This window comes from Gallinula chloropus (genome assembly GCF_964237585.1).
Source record: "Gallinula chloropus genome assembly, chromosome: 17".
Lineage (NCBI taxonomy): Eukaryota > Metazoa > Chordata > Aves > Gruiformes > Rallidae > Gallinula > Gallinula chloropus.
Window position 1 is genome coordinate 8,575,923 of NC_140102.1, and position 24,877 is coordinate 8,600,799.

The 24,877-nt window shown below is 39.5% G+C and overlaps 1 protein-coding gene across 1 annotated transcript; it reads right to left on the reverse strand.

Moving 5' to 3' along the window:
* Positions 1-630: 630 nt before the first annotated feature.
* On the reverse strand, positions 631-22,813 carry GOLGA3 (golgin A3; the record flags this gene model as incomplete). The annotated part of the gene is made up of 23 exons (XM_084272006.1): positions 631-838; positions 1,803-1,966; positions 2,947-3,111; positions 3,495-3,617; positions 3,812-3,944; positions 4,686-4,825; positions 5,316-5,432; positions 5,948-6,145; positions 6,716-6,859; positions 7,535-7,751; positions 8,549-8,643; positions 9,154-9,417; positions 10,328-10,405; positions 10,528-10,896; positions 11,658-11,819; positions 12,746-12,883; positions 14,463-14,665; positions 15,253-15,559; positions 16,120-16,231; positions 16,844-17,523; positions 18,038-18,150; positions 18,989-19,270; positions 22,681-22,813. The coding sequence occupies 23 exons, from the start codon at positions 22,811-22,813 to the stop codon at positions 631-633; spliced, it is 4,545 nt and encodes a 1,514-aa protein (XP_084128132.1).
* Positions 22,814-24,877: the final 2,064 nt, after the last annotated feature.

Sequence of the window (24,877 nt, forward strand, 5' to 3'; positions counted from 1 at the left end):
TCTTGTGTTTTTTTGCTAGAGGTCAGAGGTCATCTTTCTAACTAGAAATGGCTTCAAATGGAATTTTTTTTTCTTTAAATAGAGATACCTGTAATCTGAATTTCAGGAATAAGAGATTGTAAGAGAGGATGCTCTCTCCAGTTACCAACTTCTGTTAGTATCTGACCATGAGCAGAATTTTTTCCCTGTGATGGAAAAAGCACCACATTCCCCTCTGCCACACAAAAACCAAGCTCAGACAACAAACCAACACCAAAACACAGCTGTTACTTAACAGCCATTCCTTAAACTCACTCAGAAGGAACAAATACAGACCTGGAAAACAGATGCTCTCCCTGACCTCACTTTAACCATTCATATCAGAACCTTTGCCTCAACCCCAAAATAAGCTAGGTTTACCACTGGCAGTCCCCAACATGACAGAATTGTTACAGTAAACTTTCAAACAAACCCTTGGAATATTATGTCCTGCAATTAATATTACACCAGTTTCTCAAAACCATGCCCTTTGCTTCTACAGGCAAAAGCACAAGTCTGAACACCATTTTAAAAATGAAATAAATAAATAATTTCAATAAAGATTTGTTTACATACTTAAAGCAATAGGAAGACAGACAACTGATAAGGAGGTTATAGTGTCAAAGCTTCCTTGTCACTAACACTACAATTCTGGTTTTTTTCATCTACAATAGTAGTCTCCTGCTGGTCTGATGCAGTTGCAGGACTGGGAGAAGTAACTTCCAGTAGCTGCCCCTCAATCTGAGTCCACGAAGACATTGATTCATGTACTGTAATGGTGTGTTCCTCCATCTGGCGCTGAAGGCTGTCCATCTCTTGCCTTTTAAAATTGAGAACAAACAAGCAAAAATTAGCAAGCAAAAAGATAACTGCTAATGGCAAGATCAGAAAACTGTTTTTTCAAATATTAAGACCCATTCCAAGACTGTAAGCTATAGCTGTATACAATTAAAGTATACAGGAAGCTGAGGAACTCTTTCTTTAAAAGCAAAACAAATACAACATGCTTAATTAAAAAGTAAGGGCCAACAATACAGCAGCTTTCTCTGCATATACTCATTGCCTGGGATGATGCAGCACTGTTTCCTCGGGAAAGGCAATTAGTGACTGCAACCTGATGAATGCAGTGCTCTTGCACATATAAAAGACAACACAGGAGGCAGAGGTGAGGGTAGCAGCACAGAAAAACAACCAGATCACGCTATGACCTCAGTCAGACACCAGCTTAGCAAAGTGACTAGTCTGGTAGTACAGGCTTACTCCCCTCAAACATCAACTGAGGTGACACCAGCAGCTTAGTTCTCCTAATAACCCGAACTTCTTGTCTTCCTGAAGTTGTAGCTTTCCTGCTCAGAATCTCATGTGTAACCTTGTAAGGGAAGATCTGAAAACATATTTCTGGCAAAAAATGAACTTCCTCTGTAGAGGTTTCTTATTAACACACTGCCTGGGCTTCTACCACAAGCAGCCTTTCTGATGCCGTCAAGAGTGAAACACCAGCTTTTCCACCAGCAAGAACCAGAAATAGCTGTTTCTAGTTTATTCAGCTGTGCACAATTAAGGATGGACATTTTGTCTAGTTTACTGTAAAGGCTTCTTTCCCTATTTCATTACCATATAAGCAAGCACTTAAAATGACAGAACACCCCACTGTCCTAAATATACTCCGAATATGAGGAAAAGTATTCATTTCACAAATCCTTCCCCCCCCCCTTAGGCTGGCAGTTGGCTTCTTGGAAACATTTTAGAGATTATTTTATATGGTTCAAAATAACAAGCCATACTTCAATTGCCGGAGACAGCTGTTCAGATTTTTTAAAGGCTCCTTGCTCACAGCTGTTGATGGTTTCAACAATTCTTCCAGCAACGCAGCAGGCACTGGACAATCAGGAATCTTGACTGGTGTCACAGGATTTGAAGAGTTATTCTCTCCTTTCAGTTCCTTCCTCTGATTAAAGGGAAAAACGAAGAGCCAGAAATACAGTGCAGTTATTTCATCAGTGTCAGTTGTAACACATAGGAAAGAGTCTCCCACCACACTACCAGTGCATAGCTGCATTACAGAGCAGAAAATCAGAAGCACATTCCTGTGAAGTCTCGTGGGTCACAAGCAAAGTTCCTAACCTAATCTCACATACTAGCCATGCTCATAGGTAAACAAAGCATCTAGAAGGACATACACTCAAGAACTCACCCTACTAAGGAAATAAAAGAGGAAAGATTTTAAAGCCAATTACTTGGATCTTCAATAAAAAAGTTAACTATCCTGAAGCTGCTGTTAAGAGAACAATAAAAAAAAAAAAATCTGCTAAGCACAATCAAGTAACTCCTGGAAATTCCAGATCTACAGGTTGAGGTATCAGGACCAATGTCTCAAAGAATGAAGTGGAGGCTTCCATACAAAATTCTGCCTTGCTGAAAGAATTACATCAGAATGGAAAGAAGCGAGAGATCTACTATTACTATATTTTCTGTGTACCAGTAACAAGTCAGAAAACTCAAAGAAATCAGTAATAGTTACCTTTGAAAATTGTGGAAGAATGAAAAACTAGACAGGACTGACAGGACAGACATGTGAACATTAAGGAAATATTAACTATGAGATATTAACTCTGTATTTCCCTGTGATTAAGTGGTACCTTTTTTGCTTTATTATAAGTCAAAATGTAAATGTAAGATAATCCAATAAAGACTTCTGAAGTAAAAAGTGAGAAGTCAAGATCAGTGCAGCTACTTTTGCCTGCAAATCTTCTTGTATTTATCATTTAAACATCAGAACATCAGTAATGTCTGGATCACAGGCAAGCATTTGAGCTCAGAGTTCTTATCAGGTTTCCTTCTGGGAGGTATATTCCAGTACTGAAATTTAAGAGCATTAGTGGAGTATTTTCCAGTTCCCTAAAATATGTATTTTTCATATTCAAATACCTTCTTCATCTTGCCATGCTTCAGGTCCAACTTCAGCTGCTGGTTCTGCTGCAGCAGTGACTTCATGCTGTTCTTCAGTTCAGTCAGTTTAGCCTGCAGCATAAACTTATCCTTCCACGTCACTGACAGGTCTTCTCTTGCCATTTCCAACTCAGTCTTCATATTCTAAATGGGAAAGGAAGAGAATCAATGTGATACAGGGAAACGGTATAAAATTCCAGCCATATAAGTATTTTTTGAGTTTCCAGGGGAAACTAGAAAAAGAAAGGGCACAGAACAATGCTATTAGAAACCAGTTTGCCCTGGGAGAAAGATAGAAATTTGATTTTAAAAAGTCAATAGCCTATACTACTGGTATAAGGTCAAGGAAATAAGAAGCTAACAGCAGAGTCAATGTAAAACAGAAAAGACACCGCAAATCACACAGTGAATAAGTTTTTATGAATTAAAAATTATCAGTGTAAGTATGTTTAAAACAAAATTTTTATTGTTTAAAATTATCCCCCTACAACAATACCATCAGTATCTCTGCCAGCCAGATTAAATACCTGCAAGACAACTTGCATCCCTTCTATCTCCTTGTGGCTGCGCTGTTCACTCATATCCAACTGCTGCTTAAGTGTCTCAACTTCTCTTTCTTTTTGTTCTACTTCCCACTTGAGGTCTTCAACCTACCAAGGTGAAAAAAAGTTATCTTCACAATTCTCCATAGGTGCAATTAACCATAAAATTTAAAGATATGATCCATGTCTCATGGACACTATGACCTAGCAAAGCTTCATTAAAAAAGCTGATTTTTTTTTTTAAAAAAAGCAATACAATGCATCATATAAAAGGATAAACACAGTGAATGTGCAGTTTTTACCTCTTGGCTTACTACAGGCTGTTCACTAAGCTTGTCATCCAGCTTTTTCTGCAGAAGTTGGAGCTGAGACCTGGCTTCTGCCAGCTCTTGCTGAAACTGTGATACCTCCTGGGAATGTTTTTCATCCTCTACCCTGTACAGCAGGATTAACAGACACAGCAGTTATCCAATCTGTCCTTTAAAACAAGTACTTCACTGGGTTAGCTTTGTAACCCTAAATGACATGACAGTGCATGGAACCTGGTTAGTTATCGTTTTGGCTGATGGCTTTGCCATTCACAGCAAAAGTTAAATCTTATGAGACATATTCATAATATATCATTAAATACTGCCAAAAAAATACTCCTTGAGCACTGGTAATAGTCCACTTACAAACAACAGGCTCTACAGTAAAAACAAAACACCTGTCAGCAATTTTGCTTTTAAGAGGAATACAGTTAAAATTACATCCATTACATGTAAGTCTGATGAATTCTTATAAAATATATTCTATACTAGAAAACTAATTGAATTTGAATTATGGAATATATTCAACAATGAAATTCATCCTCTATGTAGTCCTTCAGGGATGTGAATGAATAATAAGATGCCTATGAATACTTACTAGTATGCAATAGTAGAAACCTGTATTAAAACTATAAAAGAATGCAGATACTGAAGACTAAATGTAGCACTTGCTTCAGGTGTCACTGAATTATGAAGAGACAGAACAGTGCAAGTATGTGCTAGCATCCAAACATCTTGTGGTCAGGCACTCCTGGAGTACATCTCAATATAATCCACTTCAGAGTAATGTAGTGCTTCACTAATGTATAGCTTTTTCAGAGGATTTATTTTATTTACTGTTCTCCAAAAAATTTTGACATTTACTTACTGCAGTTTGTCCACTTCAGCCTGAAGGGCTTGGACAAGCAGTTCTTTGGCATGTAGCTCTTTCTTGATTTCACTGAGCTCAAGCATAGCAGCTCTGTAGTGACGGCGGTTATGTGCTGCATCAGATTTGGCTGCTGCTTCCTGCAAGGGAAAAAAAAAGATACAGGTTTTCTTCATTGCTGTAAGTGAATCATAAAGGGGACTAACCTAAAGAGGTACAAAACAAATCAAGAAGCAAGTTGTGCAGCTGTTAGCACTTTTTGTCTCAAAATGTTATTTTTAGTGTTATCCTTATTAATGCTAATGGCAGTTAATAACTAGATATAATGGAAGAAGCACGTTTGCCAGACCGCTGTTTCATTGTGAACTTTTGGATGAAGTATCATCACTTGAGGATATGTTCCCAAGCATTATAGATCAGAATGGCATTTCCCTGGTAGTCAATGAGTATGTTTAAGCAGGGCACAACAGAGAAGACATCAACTGATCTTTCAGCCACTGACCATAGTGACACAGACCCTGGAGAAAGCAGGTGTTTACAATATGAAGCATAACCAATTGTTTCAAGCTGCTTTTCAAATACTTTATATTTAAATCACCTTTTAAATAAATAAAATTAAAAGACCATTACCTGCTTCTTAAGCTCTTTAACTTTTGCCTTTTCTTTCTCTAAGGAAGCCTGCAAAGTTTGAATGAGTTCTTGCATCTGCTGATCTTCTTCCTCTTTCCGTTTTAGGACTGCCTGAACCTGTATCAGGTAACAAAACACACACACACACGTTTTGTGTGGGCTCACTGGAAGACTAGAAATGTCAGCAGATTAAATATAAACACAAGCCAATGCAGGGATTGCAAAATTCACTGATAACTCTTTCCTTATGGTGCTCTTGACCCTTAAAAGTAGCCGTGCTCATTACCTATATTCCCATTTGCTTATACCCCACAAACACATTACTGTTCGCATAAAAATCATTCATCTTGATGAATCCACATGTAACAGTTTGTATGTTCCAACTACTTCAGTGAAACACTATTGCAAATATTTTAGTGTGATTTGTTTTTAACCCCTCCCAGAAGAAACAGCTCTGTTTGGTACAAACTCTTGTTTCTAATCTCTCCTTTCGCCTTGCATATTATTGCTGTTACACACAGGAGACACAGATGTGGAGGAAATTCACCAACTTTGTACCACACAAATGAACATGTCCACATCCTGTTACCAGAAATTCTTTTCTTAGGATATTATATCAAAGGGTCAAATACCTGTAGATTCAGTTGTACCAAGTCTGCCTCTCTTTTTGCTAATGCTGTTTCTAGGATATTGTTGTGCTCCCGCAAAGCAGCGTTGGACTGACTAAGACCTGTAAGTTTTCCACGTTCATGCTCCAGCTCAAGGGCCAACTTCTTATTAATTTCTTCTAAACGTTTTATCTTCCTCCTGAAGCCTCTAGATTCCTGAAGCTATAGCCAAAGAAAAAGAGTCAAACAATCCAATCCAAACAACTCCAGATTACTACCAAGTTGTGAGCTAAACTTATTAAACATCTTGCTTCCCATCTTTTTTTTTTGTTTGTTTTTAAAATGAACACTTCAAAATAAAATTCAGCTTGGTATTTTTCCCTTTTAGAAGGCTAAAACATAGGTGCAGATCAAGAGTTGCAGATATGTAAAATTTTTTTTGTGCTACTCTACAACTGAACACCACCACCGTGCCCTGCAAATCACTCAGCATCCATAACTCCAAATAGTTTAAAAAAAAATAATGAGTCATGCATCCTCAACTGTCTCATGACCAGACACAGCTCATATCTGGTACAGGAACTACTTTTCTCTCTCATCTTCACATGGATTCATGAAACCATGAAGAATCAGCACAGGGTAACAAAATTAGTAAGTGTCACTGACATGATGTTTCCTATGTAAGAATCTGATTTCCTGTACTGTAGGAATAAAATTACTGTCCTAAAGTTCACCCCCACAAGCACTTTTCACTGTAACCTTCCCAACTACTATGCAAATTCAAGCAATCACCTCGTCCTCCAGTTCCAACACCTTCTCGCGGTATTCTTCAAGCTCCTGGCTCGTAAGTGAAATAACTTCTTGCAACTCTTTTTCCAACATCAACTTACTGCTGCTAACAGCTTGCAATTCTGTCTCCAGAGCTTGAATCCTTTCCTAAAGAACAAAGGAATCACAGGTGTAATTAATATATCACCCATTTACAGGAGTAATTTTGGGTTTGTTCAAAAGTCTACTTCTCTAGCAAATTCTACGTGAGGTACTAGTGCTTAATGTAAGTCTTGCTCAGACCTTCCCACCCTTGCATCCAGCTACTGCTGTTTGTGCATTTGATATCTTGCTCCATTGGTCCAAGGAATTGGAACTTCCTCCAATACATTAATTTTCTCATCACAGGCATAACCTATATTAGTAAGTTATGGCTAAGCTGAAGAACTTTTACCTCTTGATGAGAAAAAAGAATGCTGGAAAAATTTTCAGATGCTGAGTTTTAAAAAAAACCCCAACAAAATAGAAGAAACCAGTAACAAAAAAATCAATCAGAAAGTTTAAGCACTAAGGCTGAGTTTAGATTACAATTGGTAACCCAAATGATACAAGTAAAATTTAAAACAAACAGGAAAAACCCCAACACCCAATACAAAGCCTGCCAAATCACCTCTCAAAATTGTTAAGGAAATCCTCAGTGCTCAGAACACCAATATCATGTTCTCATCTAGCTTTATATCCCAAGTATTTCCATCACTTCAGTGTAAAGCACCATTTGAAGACTTATTTAATAACAGTATAGCTCTTTCTTTGTACTAACAATGTTAAAAGACATCTGCATACTTGAGCAATCTGGTTGTTTCCACTATCAGTGATTTGTGCTTTTAGTTTGCTCAACTCTGCTTCAGCAGATTCCTTCGCAGTGAGAGATTCCTGTAGCCGACGACTAAGAATGCTGACTGCATTCTCATAAGCTTTGTGTTTTGCTTTCATCTCTTTCTGAGCACTTGTCAGATCTGACCCAAGACGTTTCATTTTCTGTTTCTGCTCAGTAATGGCCCTGGAGCAAAAGGAAAAACAAAACATCAGGTGAAAGATTAAATTTTAACATGGCCCAGCAAAAACTAACATCCACTTCTCTCCCCTTGTCCCAGAGTCACCCTTCTCAGAGAAAGTCATTGGGTTGGTAAGGTACAACGCAGCCCTCTGCAAGACAATGCTTTGAAGGCTCTTAACATTCTAAGAAAATATGGTAATTAAGTCTTTGTCAGAATTGTTAAAATTCCACTATAAGGGAATATAAACTACTGTCTCTAAAAGTAACACAGAATTTAGAATAAGAATCTGAAATCCTTGGTATCAGGTATCACAAAAACCCTGCAATCACCAGTTGGGGGGGGGTGAGGTGTTTCTCATTAATGCTAACATTCAAACACATCGAGACTAATGTTTAGTGAATGGTAGCTAGGATTAGCTCCAATATGTATGTTGAATGGTGTGTTTTTAACCAACAGTACCTAAGCACAGTAGTTGCAGCTTCTCCTCTGATATGTAGCATGCAACCAATACTTTGCTATGTATGAGACTGCAACACTCGGACTCTTTAGCTCGTTAATTTTCGTAGAATCATAGAATAATTTGGGTTGGAAGGAACCTCAAAGCCCATCCAGTTTCAAGCCCCTGCCACACTCAGGGACATCTTCCACTAGCCCAGGCTGCCTAAAGCCCCATCCAGCCTGACCTTGAACACTGCCAGGGAGGGGGCATTCTAAAGGAAAGACTATGGAATACGAAGAGTTACGAATGTTAAAAGTAAATACTCTAGCTCTTTTGTGTGTACTAAAAGAACAGACTTACTTTTTTGCTTCTTCTTGCATTTGTTCTACTTGTTGTTTTAATGCCTGATTTGCCTCTGCAAGAGATGTCATTTGTTCCTTATCGAACTGCAAAGACTTAATAGGAAGGAAAAAACCACAACCATGAGAGTAAGACCAGGAACTTGTTTGCTGTATACTGGATTATAAAAGAACAAGCATGAAGTTTCACAATCACTTCCATTTCTAAATATAAACTGTTGCAAGGTTCTCTACTTCCCTTCTCTTTCCCTTTTTTATTTCTTCAATTCTTCCCTCAATGGCCACCCCCGTAACATGTACTAACAAAGTTCTATTTTGGTCCTTGCTCTCAGATGGGGTTCACTTTGGGACAGAGGAAAATGCTTCCACACCACACATCTACCACTGCTGTAGTACACTTCTCCCCACTTACATGAGATGTTAATAAGCAGTCAAGTATTTACTGCGCGTTGGCAGGCATATGCTCAGACGTATAGGTAATAATAAAGATGTAACCAGGAATCTTAATTTGCAGATGGTCATCCTGTTTATTTCCAAAGTTAATAGAAACAGCAAGGTATCCTGGACGTAACACACTCAAAGTCCAAAGCTTAACACCTTACATACCTGTAGGCGTGTTTCCATATCATCTCGCTCCTTCTGCACTGACTGAAGTTGATTTTCTATTTCCACCATCTGCTGGTGAACCTGAGATACCTCCTTCTGTAGTTTTGAATGTTCAGACTCAAGTGACTGTTTTTCAACTTGAATTTTCAGTAGCTCTCGTTTTAACTCTTTCACTTCCGAGTCCAGACGTTTCTTTGTAGCTTTCAGTTCACTAATCAGTTGGTCCTTGGAACTTGCATCTCTTCGATAAGCCTCTACCATTACCTTGGACACAAGAGGACAACATCTACTCTGTTACTGCTTCACAAATTCCAGAGTAATTTACTATAAAGTGTTTACTGGTGGTGTTCTAGTTTTGATGGAGGGCAGGATGTCAGAATACAAACCAGCATCATCACCTGTAACATTTACCCTGGTTCAAAGTGTTTTATGTGAGCCTAGCTATCAAATACCACCATGTATCATCAGAAGTTCATAATAAACCAAACCCCTCTGAGTGTTTGTAGCAGTACAGGATACTCTTCTTCACATTCGTTATGGAACTGCACATACTATGTGCAGTTTTCTCAAACTGAACTATAAACTGTGACTGAGTTTAGACAGACTTCCCAAACTTAAACCTAACAGGCTAAACCAACATATGGCATTACCTTAATAAGGAATCAAGCCGTAAATTAATGATGCCACTATATACATGACATATACGATCATCATCATAATCAGCAATTCAAAACTGGTATGTTCAAAACTGTGTAAATTAAGAATAAAGTTTGAGGCAAAGTACTTATTTTCAATCTCAGTATGGAATCAACTACTGGTTTTCAAAGCCGCAGGACAATTATGACACTTGATTTTTCACAGCTGCTTTTGCACAAGCAAACCTAGCATTGACAAAGCCACAGAGGTTTTCTACAGTGGATCATTTGGCAAACTCCCCGAAGTCCAATGAAAGCATGAATTGGTTAGTGGATCTGCTTTCATGTTAATCACAGAAAAAAAAAATCAACTGTACAAAACAGAGAAACTGGATAAATATGTCACTGCTGTATCGAAGTTCTTTGATACAGAAAACCGATTCACGTTTCTTCACAACCCCCTCAAATATATGACTTCACTGTGGAAATAAAGTATATTTTTTAGTTTTATTTCTTTGAAATAGTTTGCTTTTGCTTACCTTCTGCTGCAGGAACTGTTCCTTCACTTTTTGAAACTGTTTTTTAAGGCTGGAATTTTCTTGTTGCAGATTTTCTACCTGCCAGAAGGAAAAAACAACCCCACCCCAAAAGAAAATGTAAGTGTGGTGTGTGACATGCTAAACATCAGTCTACATTAATTAATGTAGCAACAGTATCTTTTGCTATGTTTCAGGGATACCTGGCTTGACTTGATTGCCACTTCCTGCCTCAGTTGTTCCAAGACTTCTGATGCTACTTCTGTATCTTCCCCAAGGCGCACTGCTCCTTCATCAAGTTGCTCTTTGCTTGCTTTTGCTGCCTGCAGAGCTACTTCCAAGACAATCTTCTCATTCTGCAAATACTGGATCATGTCATCCTTAGAAGTAGCATCACTTTGGAACTCTTCTAATCTGGCCTTCAGTTCATCATACTGTGTTTGCAGGTCATCCAGGGACTGCTCTTTGGTGTGCAATGTTTCTTGTGTCAGAGTGATTTGCTTCATTAGGTCTAGGTGTTCTTGCTGTAAAGATTCAAGCTGCAGATCTCGCTGATGCAAAGTCAACTTGACCTGAGAATAAATGTTTTAAGATTACATTCAATTAGAACAAATGTCTTTGGAGTCCATTTGCAATCAAGATAAAGTATTTTAACTGGTGTATTAGCTTCTAGGAGAAAATAGCAGAAGGTGAAAATATTTTTAACTTTCCTAGGTCACTTGTTTTTGCTCTATTAATTGCATTGATTGCCTTCCACAGCAACTGTAAAACTACAGGCTCAGAATGACAAATCTAAAATATACTGAAGATTCAGTGTTCTAAATTTTTATTTGAAAAAAATGTGTCCCCAGTAGATATACTGGGTAAATTCAGCGTTACTAATGATTATGCCATGTAATTACATGGTATGTAATACTGAGCTATCACATACTCGACCTCATTCTAGCCATTAACATGCCAGATTCCATAGCAAAGTGCAGATTTATTACATTGTGAAGTATATACAATGATATCCTGAACGCCTAGCACTTTGAACATGAATCTATGCTTCTTGTCTACCCTTAGACTAATCACAGACCGAAGTCACTAAAACCCCCTAACATCTAGGGGACAGCAGTTCTGAACTTTCAAAAATGTACTGTTCCTGAGATGGTTAAAAAAAGGGAGCCTTTTCACCTAGGCCAGAGTGGCTTTAATGTGGGCTTCATTTTTGCAGCAATCTTTCAGGTTTAAAAAAATAAATGTTTAAAGCTCAGAATCTATTTATTTGGCTTTTTCAGCCAAATAAGTATTTCCCATGAAACCCTTGGGAAATTACCTAACAATAACCTACCTGTTCCAATTCTTTCTCCAATGTTGCTGCAGAATCAGCCATTTTCTGAAGCTGTTCTTTCTCATCCTCAAACTCCTCTAGTTTTCTCTGCAAATCTTCTTCCACCATGGTTTTAGCTTCCTGGATCTGCATGAAGGCAGCTTCTTGATCTAACATGTCAGCCTGCACAGAAAAAGCAAGGAATCAACTTTTACGCTTTCCATGGAGGGGGATAGAGGCAGGAAAAAGAAAAATAAAGCAGGAATAGAAAAAGGTAAATTATCAAGAAGGTTTCTAAAGAAAAAACACAAGCACAAATAATTCTGATGTCTGCCTTACACACCCATATGTCTTTACTGAAGTCCCTTATAGACAACTTAAGAGTAACAGCGACTGTCTTACATAGTTGTGAATCTGCATTCCTCTTAAATAACACCATGTCCTTTTTAAAATTGATGAAACAAGATGTAAAGAAAATCTTTATTAAGCTGCCTGGAAAAATTCTCAAACAAGAAAATATTCCTTGGATGCTGTAGCTGTTCTGTGAAATAGCAGTTCCTGTTATTTACGCAACTGCTACTAACACCAGAGATGGGGTGCTTCTACTAGCCTGCTGCTTTGCTGCCCTTTGAGACTCAGAAACAGGAACATCACTGAAATTCAAAAGTGAGCAAACTGCACTCCAGATTTTACATATCTTTTCTTACTGGAGGGCAAGAAGGACAAACTCGAGTATGGAGCAATTTCACACACTGATCAGCACTTTATTGACTTAGTTTAATTGCCAATTAATGTTTCTCTTGAAAAAGTTCCTGAATGGTCAAAGGAGAACACTTAGATCCACCTTTAAAATTCAACTAAAACCAAATACCAGAGCTGAAAATCCAAGTATCACCTCGGAATGGGCAGCATATGACCTTGCTCACTCTCTTAATGTTCATAATGTTGTGCAAGTCTATTCGCTCTGAAATATTTACTTGTTTTATAATGCAGTAATTTATTCAATTTATAAGAATTCTATGTTCCTTTGCCAGAATATCCTTAAGTTTGCAAAACCTAACATGCAACCTGGTTAGAACATAATTTGTGAAGCCCATCTACAACCATACCTCAATATTTTGCAGCTGTGCTGCAATACGTTCCTTTTCTTTAATGGATCTGTGTTGGGTTTCTGTTAGTTGCTGAGACAGTGCCACATTCTCTAGTTTGAGATGTTCCAACATACCTGCTTGGGTCATTTGCCCAGCCTAAAGGAAGGGGAAAAAAATAATCACCAATTAATACAGTCCAAGTTTGGCCAACAAGTTTTAAGTTTTATATAAAAAACAATCCTGTTGAATCTATCCACGCCTTGTCATCCACAGAAGGAGAGTGCTTTGGTTAAACTTATACCCCAGTGTGGTGGGTTAGCCCTGACTGGAGGCCAGATGCCCACCAAAGTCAGTCTATTACTCCCCTTCTTAGTTGGACAGGGGAGAAAAATATATATTAAGAGGCTCAGGAGTCAAAATAAGGACAGGGAGAGATCACTTATCAACTACGTGGGCAAAACAGACTCAACACAGAGTGAAGAAGAGAGAAACTACCTAATTTATTACACTACACTACAAAGAACAGTGAAAAGCAGAGTTGGGAGTGGGACCAAATCTAAAAACAAATGCAACCAGATCTTAAAACACTTTCCCCCCACCACTCCCTTCTTCGCAGACTTTAGTTGGAATTTTGCTCCCTTCTTCCTCCCAGTTCACAGCACAGGGGGGGGCAGGGACTGGGGAAAATGGGGTTCTCAGTTACTTCTTCATGAGCTGTTTTCCTCTTCCAGATCCTAAAACACCCCTAACCTCCCCTCCTGCTCCCTTCTTAGCAGACTTCACTCTAGTCATGATTTCACTCCCTTCTTCCCCCTGCTTGCAGCACAGGGGGGCAGGGACTGGGAGATGGGGGCTTCGGTCAGTCCCTTGCAAGTTGGTTTCCTTCTCAGCCAGGGGGGCAGGGGGAGCATTCATTCCACACCCGCCCCCTGCTGCACCATGGGGTCTCACCCACAGGAGAGTGTCCTCCATGAACTTCTCCAACATGAGTCCTTTCCCACAGGGCTTTATCTCTTTATCACAATGTCTCTCAGTCCCAGTCCTCCATGGGGTTATAAGCCTCCCCCAGCAAACCTGTTCCAATGCAAAACTCTCGCTCATCTCTGTGTCTCTGATTCTCCTCATGGCTGCAAGTGCTGGCAGGGGCTTATCCCAACGTAGGGTCACAGCATCTTCTCTGTCTCCACCTGCTCCATCCAGCATGGAGCCCCTCCATGGGCTGCAGGTGGGGTCTTGGCCTTTTCCATGGGTTTCCCCGCAGGCTGCAGGGGCATCTTTCTCTCCGGCACCTGGGCTGCCTCCTCCCCCACCCTTTCCCGGCCTTGGTGTCTGCACAGCTCGTTACATCTCCTCGCTCCCTTCTCCGGTAGCAAAATGCAGCTGCTTCCGGGTTGTTTTCTCCTACATGTCACTCAGAGGCGCTATGACTATCTCTCGGCCATGACTTTGGCCTTGAATTGTCTGAAATTTACACTAAGGCTGGCAGAAAACTGTAACTGCTGCTTGCAAAAACCGCCTCAGCAGCACAGCCTCACAAAACTGCAACACCCAGCCTTAATTTCAATTAATGCCTCATGATGAAAACCAAGACACCATCCCTGCTTGCTTTCCACCTGAAGAGAGCACAAGCAAGACTGGCATCCTTGTCTGAGCTCCTAAACAATGTGCTCTGGATAAAACTACCATAAAAGACAACAGATTCTCAGTCCTCTTATATGCAAGTAAAACATAATACCTGTATATTGGCCATCTCACTCTGCAACCTGACACGGGCCTCCTGTGCTAGCACCAGCTGCTGCTGGTACCACTGCCGCACATTTTGGAGCGATGTGATTTCTGTTTCAGATGCCTTCAGTCTGTTGGTCAGTGTGGTCCGTTCCAGCTGCACCTTCTGAAGCTGGTTCTGTAAGGAAGCCAACTGTTGGCGCAGATCATGAACTAGGAAAAGAAAAATAGAGAACTTTGACTAGAGCACTCCAGTGTTCTATTTTTATGCACACATTTTCAGGGCTTGCTGCTATATTCATAGCCTTTTTTTGGTTTCCTTTCTTTTTGAACAAAAACATACATGCCTAATAATAAAGACTGGATTTTCCTGCAAAAGTGAGGGGAAGTTCTAGAATCCAAAGTATCAGGTCATAAGTAGAACAAAATGAAAACAAATGAGTCTCCTCTTTAAACATGCAAAGTTCCTTAAATGGCAGAAAATACAAAATAATCAGGAAGCAGGTACCCTGACATACAGGGTCATTACGAACCAGTATTTGTACAATTATCTACAAGCCGTTAGTCCATTATCAAATGGTTAGGACACTGAATATTTATGCCTCCCTCTCCAGGCTGGCAGTGGCAGCTTGCAAATTGTGGCACTTTTGTAGCACACAAAATAAAACCCAATCACCTTAAAATTCAGAGTAGTATAACATCAATTAAACAAATTAAAATTCCTTCTTGCTCTTGGATTTCATGTTGCAATAAAACAATTTACGGAATAACACGTTTTAAAGACATTTACATCATCCCACCTGTGCTGTCTCTAGTGAGAACATTTTTTTGCATATCTTCAACTTTCAGCAGGAGTCTTTGGTACTGCTCCTCTGCTAACTGTAAATCATTATTTGAAGAAGCCAAACTAGCATTCTTTGCTTCCAAGGCATTTTGCAGGTCAGCCATTGCACGTTCCAGATCCCAGCAAGACTGCTTTAATGTGGCGACTTCTGAGCTCAGAGATTCCTGCTTCTGCTGGCTGTTCTGGCTGTGCTCCATCTGTGCCTGAAGCTTCATGTTCAGAGCTGCAAGTTGGGCTTGGAGCTCAGTCTTCTCTTTGAGAGCCTGAATGTGTCCCAAACATCAAGATACAGAAGTCTTAAGAGAAAATACGTTAATGGCTGACTAAAGAAGATGCTCAACAAAATGATTTTGCTAAGGCAAAGACCACTTGCTTGTAAGAAATTCCTTTTTCAAGTGACAGCTCACCTAGCAGGTATTTCAAAAGATGGATAGTGCTATATGTCAGTAACCACAACAGGATTTTTAATACATGTTTTCGCACATTAAGAACACTTTCTATTCCACATGTTATACCATCATTCAATATAAAGAGAAAACACAGCTCTATAGATATCTAGCTTTACTCTGGATTTACCATCTCTTTTTATGTTTGTTATTAAAACCCCACTTTAAAGCCCTTGAAGACTCCACTGGCTTCATAAGGATGCTTAAGAAGATAAATTTAAGTACCTTGTAAAGTTTTATACATTAATTTCCTTATGTAGAACCTTATTCAACAATGTTTTTACAAAACACAATTCCCACAAATGACTAGAAGGCTCTTGAAGATTAATTAACATAATATAATTTGCTAAATACAGAAAATCAAATTTATTTTCTACCTGATTAGCTTCTTGTGAGAGTGCTTCTAGTTGCCCTTCAAGTCTCATCTTCTCCTTCAGAACCTGCAACATTTCGTCGTGAGTTCCGGCGATAGAGCTTTCCATAGAAACACTGGAGACAGAGACATCACATACACAATTAAAGGGTTAGAATACAACAGCAGCCTCCACAACTATTTTCTGCAACTGTCTGCTTTAATGTGAAAGTCCCTGAGAAATGCCAACAGCTGCTGCAAAAAAAGGGAGAACAGGTATTTTTTATAAAGGATTCCTTATACTTCTTCCCTGATGTACAGCCAAGAAGTCTAAAGAAAATGGGAAACATTTCTCTATCATTACTACAAGAATTAATTCTAAACTGGAATAATTATCAACAATTGATTTTAACTTAACATCTCAGGGCATTACACTTTATTCTAATAAAGAGAAAAAGTAATTTCAAAATTCACATGTATAAAACGTCCATCTGCAGACAACTGATAAAAAACACAATTTAAATGTCATCTGAAGAGATATTTAGGACAAGACTCTTGGCATTTCATAACTATCTGAGGTCTGAAAGGTACATGTGCATATTAGGAAAGGGACAATAATAAATATCACTGAATAACAACGAATTTAAGTTAAAACTGGATCCAAAGTTAGTACGTAAGAATGATAGGCTGCCTATTCCAAGAAAACACAAAGCTAGATAGCACCCTCACTGTACACTGATCTTTCTTACCTGCTAGAAATACTGTCTCTCCTACTTCGTACTTCCCCATTAACTTCTTGCTCCTGGGCTTGATGCTCCAGTGCTGCAGCCTGCAGCACCTCACTGATGGAAGGAAACTGCCCCATCGCATCAGGATGTATCTTCTGACCATTTATTGTGTAAGGAATACCCTGTTTGCCTTCTGCATTCTGTAAACTGTTATACAGCCCTCGTCCTGATACGCTGCTGTAGGTAGAGCTGTCGCTCTCATTTCCATCCAGCCTCATTCCCACTTCACTCCCATCAAGCTCTGAAACACTATCTCCTGCCAAGGAGGAATTATCTATTCGATCATCCACATCAGAGGGTAGACTAATCTCAGAAACAACTGATGTTGGACCACTTCTGCTTTGCTTCAGAGTACCACCAGATACATCAGTAGCCACAAGATTCCCAGTAGCATTTCTAGAGTCTGAGTCTTCAGTTCTGTAGTCAGCCAAGGACCGGATCTTACTGGGCTTCGATTTGGAACTTCTCTCTTTTGAAGATGCTGGAAGTCCCAAGCTACCCAGTTTTGGTCCCCTGGGGACACTGGTCCGCCTAAAGGAGTATTCTTTTGTCATTGCTACAGTGCTAGCTCTTGGCAAGATTTCTGGATTTAACATCAGCTCAGGATCTAGGGTGCTGGAGGGCCGGTTTCTGGATGTAAACTGAACAGAATAAAAGCAGCAAAGAGTCAACAATAAATACCAAAGTGTTACATATGAACTGGCATCAAAGACTTATTTTGCTGTAGAACTTAATAAAGCTCTACATTTTTACATTAATATTTAAATATATGCACTGTTTTATAAGCAAGGTAAATTATCAGTAATCAAGCCTATCAAGACTCAGTAATTGCATGTTAAAAATTATCAAGGTAGATTCCAAAAGCTAGTTAAAAATAATATAGGCAAAATCGAAGATTTAAGTTACTTAAGCTTTGGGTTTGCTGTCATCACCTGCTTCCCCACCATTTTGAGTAGCACAAAATGGTACATTACCAATGAGGTAACAGAGAATCAGATTTTGCATACCCAGAAGAAAAAAAAAACAAACACACATTTGAGAAAACTACTGAACATTTAAAACAGAGAAACCAGTAATTTAGAGCACAGAAAGGATAAAGTTTTCTGGCTTCTCAACATCCCACTGAATCTAAAAGACCTAGTGTGCAATACTCACTCTTTCTTGATGTCTCTTCACTCTGTATTGTTTGAGCTGTTCTTCTAGCCGTCGTCTTGCCTGAAGTCTAATTTGTTCTTCTTTCTCTAATGGGAGTGGAGAATCTACTGAGCCTGTAAGTGAAAGGTTCTTTACAGTCAAACAGGAGACTCCAACACAAGCAAGTCTGATGTAAAAGAAAAAAGCCCCTTCTACCATCAGCAACATGCTTCATGCTTAAGCAAGGAATGCAAGAAAAGCCCAGTGGCATGCACCTCAGAATACCCTCTTCTAAGATAACCTTGTGTAAGCATTGATAAACCCTCTGTATTTCTGTTGCTCAGTTGCAAATGCTGTAGTTACTCCACGTTTATGCGAGCAAGAGTGAGACCATTGCCATCATTTTATATCTCACCTGCCCTGCCCTTCTGACAGTACCAGAAGTACAAAACTAAGACCTATGCAGTCCACTTATTCCCTGCAGTCAGAGAAAGATGTTCCCTAGATACTTTTTCTTACTTTTCGTTAACTCACAGTAAATCTTTCCCATTGTAAGGCTTTTTAAAAACAGTAGTTCAGAAAATTCTTGAAGCATTAGACACCTGAATGTAAAGGCTTTCACTTTCTCTCCCCCCCCTTCATTACTTAGCTTATCACCTGGTTCTGCTGTGTTTTTTCCTAACATCACCTGTTAGTCCTAATAATCAAGAAGATTAGAATAGCATCAGCCCCAGAAAGCTTAAATTCCCCTCCAGCATAAGAACAATTTTTAAATGGTAAGGCACATGCCTTAGCTGCAGCAGAGGGTGATTTACTGAAAGAAAACAATCTGTAGTTCAAAGTAAAAGCTTACTGCAAAAATTAAGTTTAGTCCAAGCTGAAATGATGTTATAAGATTCTAGAGCCAGGCTCAGATTGAAAAGCTTTATGCAGCAAGAGAAAGCAGGGGCACCACCATAAACAGATGCTTACACAATTCAGTTTCTTGCATGGGAAGACTTAGTTTGAGAGACTGCAAAGCTTCTTTTCTAAGCACTATGCCCTCAGCACTAGTTCCCTGAGACTTCCTTAGGCTGTCATGGAAACCAGTCACACCTGGGGACGACTCCTGACCCCGTGCACTGCTGGTGGGGTCAAAAGAAACAGGGGAGTCGGGGAAAAGTGACTCTGGCCCATTCTGGCAGGCATCCACTTTGTTGTTTATCTCCAGGTTTTCCTCTTCATTTGCCAATTCATTGATGTTAATACTGCTATCTGGAAAAGAAAGTTTCATTAAGTTACACTGCAAGCTGCTCCATTTATCTTTACACTTCTACCCACATACAGTGCTACCACTACTGCATTTAGACTGTAAAATTATAGAAATTGCTAAATGACAGCAACTGGCATGAGGAATTTTATAAATTACTTTTGATTCTTCATTTAAGAAGACCAGAACAAATACCTTTCTTTTGCTTTACTACATTGCCTTCAATCAACACCTCAAAAGTGATCATAAAATACCTTCAAAACCTTGCATGGGTTTTCAAATCTTATTAGGTTTAGAAACACGGAACATCAAGTGTAAGCAAGTGATCTGTGTCACACTGAGTGGCAAACTATTACAAATAAGGCTCAGCAACTGCCTCCCGTGCTGAATGATTCAGCTAGTTGGTATGCTGCTGGGCACTGGGTAGAAAGCATCCACCATCACAACTTTCAGCCTGGGCCAAGAAGAGTTTCTTAGATTTTAAACCGAGCTTAGATGAAGACGTACCATTTGAAAAAAATTCAAGTTCAGTAACAGAGCTATTATTATCAAAAAAAAGTACCAATTAAAAGGCAATTCAAGAACCACTTTTATGCCAATTTTATCCCCACTTTCTACATTGACCTTTTTTTTCCATCAAGAAAAATTCATCTTCAAAAACAGTTCAACACCTCAGAGGGTTTCTCACACATTTCTATTTCACTCAGCTGGGGATTACTTACACTTACGAAATTGCTGTGGCAAGAAAACTATGTACCCAACTTTAAACACATTCTTAAAGATCTTAAACAAGCAGGGTACTGAAATAGCCATTGTCTTTCTGTTTATTCCAACACCATGTAAAACTGGAGCAACTGGGACTCATTGGCATAATACAGAAGATTTCATTATTTTTTCATAAAGATGTTTGAAAATATCTAACACCTGTGATGACAAAACATTTGCAAGTGGAAGACTCAAGTTTCCTTCTTCTATTTTTACCTCCTCTCAGAGCTACAGCCTTGAATAAGCGGTTGTGTTTATTACGGTCTGCTCAAAGATGATGTGATGGTTAAGAAAACAAACAAGCCAGAACTGAAAAAGATCCTCCCAAAACTACATGTTTCCAAGATTCACATGCAGAAATAATCTGTAGCCAGGAAGTTGATGATGATTCAATAAAACTTTAACTATTGATTTAGACAAGCCCATGAGCATACTGCTATTAAACATTTTTCTCCCACATAATCACCACAAATTTCTGAAAGTAAAACAATTCAAAAGAAAAGCTATTATTCATGTAAGTGGTGAATAATAAAGCACGCCCTAAAATTAAATAAGCCATATGGGAAAAATCCATAGTATGGAGATAACACTTTTAAATTGTACTCCCTTTTGTTATTGAAGAAAGCAAAAGGTTTCCTTTACAACACAGACAAATTTCACTTCAGAGTAACTTAAAGAGGAAAAGAGAAATTTAAACCCCTAACCATTTGTTCCCATCTCTGCAGGGCATCCTCCTTTAAAGTAGCACAGGTGTTTGTACAGTGAACCAACTCAGAGGAAAGTGAAGGTGGGTAAAAATACTGACATTGGGGCTCAGGGCTTTATTAGCCAAGGGAACTGTCCTACAAGTAACCTATGTTTTCAGCCTTAGGTTGCCAAAACACATCAGCTCTCCAAGATCTGAATTCAAACACTTTTGAGTGTCTTATTTATCATGTAAAGAACATATTCAGGCCATTTTCGCCTGAATCAGTTCTCTGATTTCGTTCATCACATCACCACAGAAACACCTGCAGGAACAATAGGAGGGAGGGGTGCAACAAGGATGCAAAGGAAGACAGAGGACAGGACTGCTTTTTTAAAGACCTACATAAGTTGGAATTTAAGACATTTTAAAAGTAAAAGATTGCTAAAACTAAATTTAAAAGTGCAATTAGTGCTAAGAATAGTCACCAGAAATCAAAAATATGCTACCTCACACATTCAGAAATACTGTTTCTACCCATCTCTCAGAAACCGCAATTATTAGTGCATCAGGTTTATACTTTATTTACTTTTTTTATTTTCATAACTGTGAATGGCATACTTACAAAAGAGAGAAGCCACAGCAAAATTCTGGAGGAATGGTCTCCTGGAAACTTACTGAGGCCACGAGACACTCAGAATCTAAATACTGTCTTGGACTAAAGTAGTTTAATTGCAGTAGTGTCAACACAACTGCAGTCTTTTTAGAACAGTGGGGGACAAGATACAATTAGACTGAAAACAGTTGAAAGACACACTACCTATTTGTAAGCCACAATTCAATTGTTTGGATGAAGTCCAACACAGGAGAAGACAGGAAAGCGTGATCTCTAACTTCATAAAAGATGAATGAATCATCATATAACCACAGTCTGCCAGTCTGATAACAGGCAGGGTAAGAAATGCAAATAAAGTCTTAGGCCTTCACTTACTTGCCCATGACAAGATGACAAACCTGTAGCACAAGAAGGGCAGAAGACTAACAACCTCATCACATGATCACCTCCTTTTACACAGCCTGCACACTTTTGTGTATCTACGCACAGAGATATATATACCTCCACCCACCTACTACCACATCCTTACAGAGCAGCACATCCTTAGATACCTGTAGTGGAAACATGGAGACCTCAATACAAGGGAAATTTTTTCACTGTGAAAGTGGTTAAATACTGGAATGGGAGAGGCTGCTGAACCCCCCTCTCAGGAGATTTCAGAGTTCAGCAGGACTAGGCCCAGTCTAGCTTCAAAGCTCAGTCTGCTCCATGCATGAGGTTGGACTAGACAACAAACACAGAGAGGTCCCTTCCAACCTGAGTTTGATTCTATAAGCTACACAGGTCAGCACTCAAGTTTCTTGTGAACAGCCGCACAATTATCTTACTATAGAGCTTGTCTACGCATAAAAGTTATTTTGAGATAACCTGGAAAGTACATGACAGCATCTCACTTCCATGAATGGAAGTTTAGAGAGACTTTTTAAGTACATTTTGACTTTTGCCTAACTGATTTATTAGGAAAAAGTATTTTGCCTCAATTAAATACTCCAGTTATGAGCTTACTCCACCACAATCATTTCAGAACTATTAGTTCTAGTGAATTTCAGGTATATAAGCATAGAAGCACTATCAGAAGAAAGAGTAACACCCTGAATAGCAGACACTTAACTGACAGCCAACAGTACTTAAGCTAATAGTTTGGTTTTGTTTCGAAAGAATAAATTTTAAAACAAGACAGTTTTGCTATACACAGAGCCATTGCCTTTGCCAAACTTGCTTAAAATTCCTGCATAAGAAACTCCTGATCTCAAGGAAAAAAGTCCTTCAGCATTACCTGAACAAAACAGGTAGTTGTAGGAAAGCCTGGGTAAGCCTACAAAATTATTTGGTACTATGAAGTAACTTACTGTTAATTCCATCTGTGGCAACTGGCAAATCTGACTTGGCTTTACAATCCAGAAGTTGTTCAGAGCTTCCAGGTGCCCCATTACCACTTCTCTTCTCCAACTGAACATCCTGTTGGACAGATGAGGAGTCCATGGTAAAAACAATCCAGATCCCTGGAAAGTTTTTCTTCCAAATAATTTGCTGCCAAGTGAACTACCAAGTCCTGTTTCTCTCCATCAGCAACAACAGCATCTAGATGTCACACAGGAGCATAGTTCCAAGCTTTACAGCAGTTGGTGTGCAACAGACAGTTGATAATTCCAGTTCATGCAAACAGCCTGCAGCCAGAGAAGCAATCACCAAGGACCTGCATCCTCTAGGAAAAACAAAACAAAAAAAAACCCATAGTAAATTTACAAACATTTCTTAGAGCTTTGAAAGTAAGAGTTAGAAAGCAAGTGGTACTCACAGATTACCCACCAGCACAGAACCAGGACGTAGGGTAGTAACAATGAAATACAATCAAGTATCCAGCTTTTATGACTAAGAAGCAATCTATTTAACAGCTTCTTTTATTATCACTTTTTTTTTTCAGTAGCATGGCTACATCAGTGCAGTGATGCAGCAAGGTAATATTCAGCAAGACAAGTGACTTAAGATCACTGTCCCCTTTAATGGAAATGTCTCTCTGGCCTCTAATAAGCAAGCCAGAACTCAAAGTAGCATTTTGCTCTGTAAATTAGAGCATGGACTTTCATACCACATTTCATTTCAAGGACCTATTCCCATTGAAGTTTCAATAACTTTAGTCAGAATGCAGTAGGGAATTAAGATTTATTTCAATTATATTACATCATTACTGTTTACTTGTCTGCAGAGCAACCTGCATGTATCACTGTACAGAGCCTGAACTACTAATTACAGCATGTGTTGGCAGTCAGAACGTGGTCTGGGCAACAGTTCAATGCTGCCTCCTCCTACGGTGAGGCAAGAGGAGGATTCCCAAAAACAGTTTATAGAATTTGCAAATGATTCTCCAGGCATTCTGATCTTACCTTTGGGTATAGACCCAGCCAACAAATACAGTCTGAGAGAAGCTATTGTACATAGTCACTTCAAGTATTTAAATTTTGTTCAAAAAGTAACTTACAGCTGAATTCAGACTACAAAATGTTATCATTCCCATTTACTAAAAAAAAAAAAAAAATTAAGAAACCCTCAGTTTAAAAAAAAGGGGGGGATGGGGAGAATGTCAAGTCAGGGATATTTTAATTGCATTTTTACAGGAACACAAACATTCTGAACAACATTCCTTACATATCTCCAGAGATTATTCCTGTAACTGCTACTGTACCAAACTGCCCTGGTCACCCAGCACTACCACCAGTCATCTCCAGCATGTTACTGCAGCTACTAATAGCTCAGGATGCACAGGTCTAGATGATTATGTAGGTGACCCTTATGTAGGTGAGCTGTGAAGCAGCCAGAAACCCAGATCACATTTCTAAAAGAGCAACCCTCCAAAGGCAACTATTAGTATCTTCACTGTGATTTGTTACTGATTTTCAAAGCTTTCCTGTATAATAAAGCTTACAATAAGATTGCCAGAGGAACAGCCATTGTACAGCAAATAGATACTACATGACAAGTCACAAAGAGGCTTTACAGACAAAAGGCAAGTGCAAGTTCGATGCTTACACCTCGGCAAAATCCAGCCAATGTTAGGTGGCTGGTTATCCTTGCCATAAAACACCTTTTAACGATCAGGGTCACAAAGAATACCTTTTCTTCTGCACAACCCATTCCCAAATATTACAGTATTTTGGCTTCAAAGTCTTTTTGTATCTCTGTGTTGAGCACAGGCTCTCTCACACACACACACAGATGCACACACACCACGGGAACCCAGCAATAACCTCACAAGGAAGAGAGCTACACGGAAACAACCTATTTTGTTTAAAGCACCAATAACGGGGAGGGCAACGGAGGCCGGTCCCGGGCTGGTTGCGGCGCCGAGGAGATACGCCCGAGGGGCCCCCGGTTGAGGCCAAGGCACCTCTCTGGGGTGCCGGCAGAGGCACCCAGAGTCTCGGGGCCGTAGCCCGCGGCTGGTGCTGGGCCAGGCGGCTCCCCGCACCCCGACAGGCCGCGGGGAGAGAGGGTGGCCCCGACCGCGACCCCCAGCCTGAAGCAGCGCCCGGCCGTCCCTGGCCGCCC